The sequence below is a fragment of the Neophocaena asiaeorientalis genome, unplaced genomic scaffold, assembly GCF_003031525.2.
Source record: "Neophocaena asiaeorientalis asiaeorientalis breed wild unplaced genomic scaffold, Neophocaena_asiaeorientalis_V1.1 scaffold155, whole genome shotgun sequence".
NCBI classification, from domain to species: Eukaryota; Metazoa; Chordata; class Mammalia; order Artiodactyla; family Phocoenidae; genus Neophocaena; species Neophocaena asiaeorientalis.
The window spans coordinates 4040011-4048689 of record NW_020173040.1 but is presented as its reverse complement, the minus strand read 5'-3'; the positions used below and the strand labels follow the sequence as shown (position 1 = coordinate 4048689).

At 36.9% G+C, this 8679-nt stretch overlaps 1 protein-coding gene across 1 annotated transcript in view; it reads left to right on the top strand.

Annotated features, from left to right (window-relative positions):
* The first annotated feature begins 4994 nt into the window (after window positions 1–4994).
* The window catches only part of TRPM1 (transient receptor potential cation channel subfamily M member 1), a 76778-nt gene continuing 73093 nt past the window's right edge, over window positions 4995–8679 (top strand). The window contains exons 1-2 of the mRNA XM_024742733.1: window positions 4995–5093; window positions 5645–5724. Coding sequence (XP_024598501.1) covers window positions 4995–5093; window positions 5645–5724 — 179 coding nt within the window. The remainder of the gene's footprint in view (window positions 5094–5644; window positions 5725–8679) is intronic.

Here is an 8679-nt window from a genome sequence, read left to right as displayed (position 1 = left end):
GTAAGAAAAAGTTTTTTTTTTTTTTTTTTTTTTAGAGTTCCAGAAAATTGACAACTGTTCTATGATTCAGGTAACAAACCCCTACTGATAAACAGCAGGTGACTCCCAGCCTTTTGATATCATAAGCAGTGATGCAGTAAATAACCCTGGACATGTGTCATTTGTTCAGGCATATCTGTAGAATAAAATCCTAAAAATGGCACGTCAAAAGGTATAAGCTTCATAATTGTGACAAATTATTGCCAAATTACCCTCGATGGAGAATGTACCAATTTCCAGCCCCAGCAGTGGTGTTATATGAATACGTATTTCCTCACAACCTCCAATATTCTTTTTTCTTGGAAAATACTTTAATTCTCTCAAAGAGCCATTCCAAAAAAAGTAATAATAATACATGAAGGAGAGATATACACTAAGATAGAAAAAACTTAGTAGCTACATAGGACATCAAAAACTGACCCGTTCTAGAAGATGCTACATTAAGTATTTTTTAAAATGAGTAATATAATACCTTTTAAATAAGTTCAGAGATAAAAGTTCCAATTTTAAAAAGAAGAGGACAAATCAGATAGGATAGTTAGAACTTATGGGGTGATTTCACCAATTAGACAAAAGAAAAAATTGTCCAGTCTTCCTGCAGTCATCAGAGGCCTGCTCAAGAGGTGAACATGAACATCTTCTGCTCAGAGATACTCAGGATATTGGTCAAACTAATAGAAACAAAGCATTCACGTATACTTAGTAAAGAAAATATATCACTAAGATCAAAGACTGGATATGCTTATGCTAATTGGCTTTCCCCATGTATTTTCTTCACTAACAGCCACTTCTCATGGATATAGTTTGTAATCATATCAATAAATTATTTTATAAAACAACAAATCCCAACTGCATGTTAATATTGTTCAACTCCTCTTAGAATGGTTCACTTAGGAAATGTCCAAGTATATAATCATGCTGTCAGACCTCAGAGTGACCTGAAAATTCTTCCCATCACACTCATCCCAGGAACCCTTTGCTTTTTGCCTTTTTGTTTTAATATATCATTATCATGTTATAGTGAATATTGCTATTTAATTTTCCATAGATAAACATCCTAAACTTTTGTATATGATATGAGAATAGTTTTCTGGTTGGCAAGAAAATAGTAATAGTAATTTTGCTCAAAAATATAGGTGCTCATAATCAAACAATGGGATTTATGGTACACACTCCAAAAATGCTAAAGATCAAAGAGTATAGCAACTGTGAATATACTTAAGGATTATCATTTAGTTAGTTTATATCATTCTACCAGTTTAATATACAAATTGTAACCTTCTAATTGCTAGTTCCAAAGACTCACATTGTACATAAAGAACCTTCAACAGCTGTCAAAATTCTCTACTTTTTCTTTCCTATAAATGTCTCAATTGGGAAAGATAAACACAAAAAGAACTATATGGTTTTCATTAAAATAGGAAAAATAGAAATTAGGGAACACTGCATCCTTTACAGCATCCTGGGTCCCTAGAATCCTCGTGGAAATACACAGTTGCCAATGATAATAACCAAACAGAATGATGGTTTTTTCTAGGGATAAGTAGCACCTACTTTATACTTCTGGAAGGAGGGGAGTGTTATAGCTTCTTGACTTCTCCCACTGCTTGAGATTCTGGAAAGTGTTTGCCAACTACCTGATATATGTATACAACGTACATCTAGCATGGAGGAATTTACTGAGAGGTAGGTGAGTTATAGGTCAAATCTCAAGCTTCCCTGAGCATTTGTCCAGAACTAGGCCCCAGACTTCCTTGAAGGCTCCCTCAACATATGTTCAACCACACTTGTATTTGGGAGGTTCTTATATTGAACATGGTCTAAGGACCACAGTTACAAATCCATTTCTCCACAGTCTACTCCTTGACCCTTAATGAGTTATTTAGCCAGTAACCATGAGGTATATATTTTTGTATATTTTGTAACTGGGGATCATAAATCCCCAGACATATATAGGTATGATTTTATGGAACACAATCTGTTCTTTTTGAGCATTATCATGGACTTAGGGCTTTTTACAGCTTCAACTAGTTCTAGTTATTATAATCATGGTCTTCTTTTTCATATTTAAATTATCAAAATTCAGTCAATAAAAGGTCTTTGAAGTTGGCATCTTTGTCCGTACTTCTAAACATCTTGGAAAGTATTCTTGCTTTCTCACAACAATAATGTATTCTAGACCAGTCTTATTTATTCTGGCTGCAAACATAAATGCAGTGTTTTCCAAACAATTCTGGCTCATTTTAGTTGACAATAGTATCTGCAGAAGGCCAACAAACAAGATATTTAAGCTCAGAGAGCCTTAGTTTCCTCTCTACAATGAGTATTTTAGAACACACTGAACACTCTGAAAATGTTTTCTAAATACTATTACCCATGATACAGAACCAGGGCTCCTTGGAGAAATGGCTCACTTTAAGCCTGGGTGAAGAAGTGAACAAGACAGGCATACAGTATCTTGTAACAGAAAGAAAATAAGTACTCAAAACAATGTGCTACCTAGAAAAAAATTTAACAAAAGAAGTGCAAGACTTGTACACTTGAAATTATAAAACATTGTTGAAAGAAATTAAATTAAATGGAAAGATAGCCTATGTTCACAAATTGAAATGCTTAACATAATTAAAATGGCAATATTCCCCAAACTGATGAAGTGATTCAGCACAATCCCCATCTAAATCCTAGCTGCTTTTTTTTCCTCCCAGAAATCAACAAGCAGAGCCTAATATTCATATGGAAATACAAGGGACCCAGGAAAACCAAAACAATCTTGCTCCCTCTGCTATATTTTGGAAGAGTTTGAGAAAGATAGGTGTTAGCGCTTCTCTAAACGTTTGATAGAATTTGCCTGTGAAGCCATCTGGTCCTGGACTTTTGTTTGTTGGAAGATTTTAAATCACAGTTTCAATTTCAGTGCTTGTGATTGGTCTGTTTATATTTTCTATTTCTTCCTGGTTCAGTCTCTTCCCAGAGGTCTCTGAGACTGTCTCAATTCTTTTCATTCTTTTTTCTTTATTCTGTTCTGTGGTAGTTATTTCCACTATTTTATTGTCCAGGTCACTTATCCGTTCTTCTGCCTCAGTTATTCTGCTATTGATTCCTTCTAGTGAATTTTTAATTTCATTTATTGTGTTGTTCATCATTGTTTGTTTGCTCTTTAGTTCTTCTAGGTCCTTGTTAAATGTTTCTTGTATTTTCTCCATTCTATTTCCAAGATTTTGGATCATCTTTACTATCATTATTCTGAATTCTTTTTCAGGTAGGTTGCCTATTTTGTCTTCATTTGTTTGGTCTGGTGGGTTTTTATCTTGCTCCTTCATCTGCTGTGTATTTCTCTGTCTTCTCATTTTGCTTAACTTACTGTGTTTGGGGTCTCCTTTTCGCAGGCTGCAGGTTCATAGTTCCCATTGCTTTTGGTGTCTGCCCCCAGTGGGTAAGTTTGGTTCAGTGGTTTGTGTAGTCTCCCTGGTGGAGGGGACTGGTTCCTGTGTTCTGGTGGATGAGGCTGGATCTTGTCTCTCTGGTGGGCAGGACTGCGTCCAGTGGTGTGTTTTGGGGTGTCTGTGAAGTTATTATGATTTTAGGCTGCCTCTCTGCTAACGGGTGGGGTTGTGTTCCTCTCTTGCTAGTTGCTTGGTATAGGGTGCCCATCACTGTAGCTTGCTGGTTGTTGAGTGGAGCTGGGTCTTAGCATTGAGATGGAGATCTCTGGGAGAGCTTTTCCTGTTTGATATTACGTGGGGCTGAGAGGTGTCTGGTGGACCAATGTCCTGAACTCAGCTCTCCCACCTCAGAGGCTCGGGCCTGACACCAGACCAGAGCACCAAGACCCTGTCAGCCACTTGGCTCAGAAGAAAAGGGAGAAAAAGAAAGAGAGAGAGAGAGAGAGAGAGAGAGAGAGAGAGAGAGAGAGAGAGAGAGAGAGAGAGAGAGAGAGAGAGAGAGAGAGAGAGAGAGAGAGAGAGAGAGAGAGAGAGAGAGAGAGAGAGAAAGAAAGAAAGGAAGGAAGAAAGAAAGAAAGAAGGAAAGAAAGAAAAGAAAGTTATTAAAATACAAAATAAAAAAATATTATTAAGAATAAAAAAATTAAAAAGTATTTTAAAAAAGAAAGAAGAGAGCAACCAAACCAAAAAACAAATCCACCAATGATAACAAGTGCTAAAAACTATACTAAGAAAACAAAAACAAAAAACTGGACAGACAGAACCCTAGGACAAATGGTAAAAGCAAAGCTATACAGACAAAATCACACAAAGAAGCATACACATACACACTCACAAAAAGAGAAAAAGGAAAAGATATATATTTTTCTTTTAAAATAAAGGAAGAGGGCAACCAAATCAATAAACAAATCTACCAATGATAATAAGCTGTAAATACTAAACTAAAATAAACATAAAACCAAAAACAAATTAGATGCAGAAAGCAAACCCCAAGTCTATAGTTGCTCTCAAAGTCCACTGCCTCAATTTTGGGATGATTTGTTGTCTATTCAGGTATTCCACAGATGCAGGGTACATCAAGTTGATTGTGGAGATTTAATCCGCTGCTCCTGAGGCTGCTGGGAGAAATTTCCCTTTCTCTTCTTTGTTCGCACAGCTCCTGAGGTTCAGGTTTGGATTTGGCCCTGCCTCTGCGTGTAGGTCATCTGAGGGCATCTTTTGGGAAGTCTGAGGTCTTCTGCCAGTGTTCAGTAGGTGTTCTATAGGAATTGTTCCACATGTAGGTATACTTTTGATGTATTTGTGGGGAGAAAGGTGATCTCCACCTCTTACTCTTCCGCCATCTTGAAGGTCCTTCTGCTGATATTATCAGTGTTGGGTGGGGATGAAGCGACAATCTGCCAAAATCTGAACCATCCTTGCCAGGTTTGGGGTTTCTGTAGAGATGTTACCTCTACCAGGTCTGACTGCCATAGCGCAGGAAAATAGTGCAGTCATTCCTCCTAGCGTAGAATGTACTTCAGAAGAAGATGTTTAAGGGGTCAGTGGCACCTCGCTGTCTCCCCGGAGGCAGCCCTACAACAGTTGCCGCAGTCAGAGCACCACCCCGAGGTGGGGTACATCAAGCCTGCCCTCAGCTCTCGGATCCCACCTCCAATATTTTTAATTCTAAAAATAACATTCAGTGAATCTGAGCACCAGTTAGAAAAATTACCTGTAAATTAATTAATTAATAAAAAATGACTATGGTGTGTGGGGAGCCTGAGAGTCTGGAGAAGATGGGGTCTTGAGAGCAAATCAAAGACCTGACCAGAGACTGGCCGACTTTGTCAGCTTCTCCGGTAACTCACGTCCACACCAGGCTCTGTGGGGCACTGGCTTACTCCAGGGGCATCATCGTTCTCCCTTAGCAGACTCTGACTAGCATACAAAACCCAGGTTGTAGCCCTATGGAAACCATGAATACATACTTCTGAGCCATTTCTCTTAAACGAAACCAGAGCTAAGATCCTGAAAGACTTGTGTCCACCATTCTTGGACGTGTCTATTCAGATGTTTTGGACAGACTTCCTGTTACTATTCATTTTATAAAAGCAAAAGAATGAACTCTGAGGATGGCTTGGGAATATCTTCGTCTAATTTCCACTTTTTTTCTCTTCCAGGGACAGAAATCTTGGATAGAAAAAACCTTTTGCAAACGAGAATGTATCTTTGTAATTCCCAGCACTAAAGATCCTAACAGGTAAATTAGAAGCCATAATTAAGACATTATTCAAACTTGCACTTTTTGCCAGTTGCCAGCAACTATTCTGGTGTTTGGTGGAAAGAGAGAAGAAGTCAAGGACAGCTAGAACTTATGCCCCACGTGAGTCATTAACCAGGGAGTCACCTGCGCTATAAGTTCATCTGTCAAGATGCAGACAGCCTCCGGGAGAGGCGCTGTCCTCCACTCACTCATGTGAGTTTTCACAAGCAGATGGGCCCACACTTTCCTCTTAGACTTAGTGAGATCAAGGAGCTGAGGGCTTTAGACAGATTTCCAGGGTATCTTCTGGCCTCTTTGTTTGAGTTCCTAACGTTATAACACACTGGGAAGAGAAGGGCAAACTAAACCTGAAAGAAAGAAAAGGGAGGAAATAATAGAAAATAGAATGGGAGTTAATGAAATAGAAAATCTTAAAACGACAGAGAAAAATCAATGAAATCAAAAGCTGATTCTTGGAAAAGAGGCACAAAATTGACAAACCTTTAGCTAGATTGATGAAGAAAGAGAGAAGACTTAATTCTAAATCTAAAATCTTAATTCTAGAATCAGAAATGAAGAGACATTACTACCAATCTTACAGAAATAGAAATGAGTATACAGGAACACTATGACCTGTATATCAATGACAATAAATTAGATAACTTAGATGAAATGGACAAATTCCTAGAAAGACACAAACTGCCAAAATGATTCAAGAAGAAATACATAATCTGAAGAAACCTATAAGAAGTGAAGAGGCAGGATTAGTCATCAAAAATTACCTACAAAGAAAAGCTTAGGTCCAGAGGGCTTCACGACTGAATTTTACCAAATATTTAAAGAAGAATTGATACCAATTTTTCCCAAGCTCTGTCAAAAAATAGAAGATGAGAGAGCACTTCCCAACTCATTTTATGAGGCCAGTACTACCTTGATATTAAAACCAGACAAAGACAGCACAAGAAAGGGCAACTACAGATTAATATCTCTTGTGAATATGGATGCAGAAAACTTGAACAAATACTATCAAACCAAATCCAACAACATATAAAAAGAATTACACATCATAACAAACTGGGATTTATCCCAGGAATGCAAAGTTGTTTTCACAGCAGAAAATCAATTAATGCAATACATCACATTCGTAGAATAAAAATCAAAAATCACATGATCATCTCAACTGACACCAAGAAAGTGTTTGACAAAATCCAACACCTTTTTACGATTTTAAAAAAAAACAGAAAACTAGGACTAGAAGAGAACTTTCTCAACCTGATAAAGGGCTTCTGTGAAAAATCCATGGCTAACATCATACTTAGTGGTGAAAGATCGGATGCTTGCCCCTAACATCAGAGACAAGACAAGGATGTTCACTCTTACCACTTCTATTAAAATTTTACTAGAGGTTCTAACCAAGGCAATTAGGTAAGAGAAAGAAATAAAAGGCACCCGTATTGGAAAGGAAGAAGTACAACTCTCTCTATCGGCAGATGACATAATCTTGTATATAGAAAATTCTAAGGAATCACTAAAAAACTATTATAACTACTAAAGAAGTTCAGCAAGTTTGCAGCATACAAAATCAATATACAAAAATCATATATATTTCTATAGGCTTGCAATGAACAATATGAAAATGAAACTAACAGAACAATTCCATACACAATAATATCAAAATGAATTAGACACTTAGGGATAAAATTAACAAAAGAATTACAAGAATTACAAAATTTATATCTGAGGGGCTTCTCTGGTGGTCCAGTGGTTAGGACTCACTGCCATGGGCCCAGGCTCAATCAATGGTTGGAGAACTAAGATCCCACAAGCCGCGTGGCACAACCAAAAAAAAAAAAACAAATATATCTGAAAACTATAAAACATTGTTGAAAGAAATTAATTACGATCTAAATAATTGGGAAAACATTCCATGTTCGTGGATTGGAAGACTTAACATAGTTAAGATGGCAATATTCCCAAAATGACCTACAGATTCAAAGCAATCTCTATCAGAATTCCAGCTAACTTCTTTCTAGAAATTGACAAACTGATTGATATGGAATTGCAATGGACACAGAATAGCCAAAATAATCTAATAAAAAAAGAACAAAGTAGGAGGACTCACTTTACCTGATTTCAAAACTTACTACAGACCTATGCTAACCAAAATAGTATGGTACTGGAGTAAGGGTAGACATACAGACCAACGGAATAGAACTGAGAGTCCAGAAAGAAACCCATTCATCTATAACCAATTGATATTTCAGCAAGGTTGCCTAAACCAATGGGGAAAGATTAGTCTCTTCATCAAATGGTGCTGAAACACCTGGACATCAAAGGAATGGATTTAAGTCCCTACCTCACATGATATATAAAAATTAACTCAAAATCTATCAAACATCAGATGTAAGAGCTAAAACTATAAAACTCTTAAACAAAAACATAGGAGTAAATCTTCATGACTTTGGATTTGGCAAATGATTCTTTGAAATGACACCAAAAGTATGAGCAGCAAAACAAACATACTTTCTTTGGGCTTTCTATCCTGTTCCATTGATCTATCTTTCTGTTTTTGTGCCAGTACCATACTGTCTTGATTACTGTAGCTTTGTAGTATAGTCTGAAGTCATGTAGACTGATTCCTCCAGCTCCGTTTTTCATTCTCAAGATTGCTTTGGCTATTCGGGGTCAAATTGTGATATTTTTTGTTCTAGTTCTGTGAAATATACCAGTGGTAGTTTGATAGGGATTGCATTGAATCTGTAGATTGCTTTGGGTAGTAGAGTCATTTTCACAATGTTGATTCTTCCAATCCAAGAACATGATATATCTCTCCATCCATGTGTATCATATTTAATTTCTTTCATCAGTGTCTTATAATATTCTGCATGCAGGTCTTTTGTCTCCTTAGGTAGGTTTATTCCTAGATATTTTATTCTTTTTGTTGCAATGGTA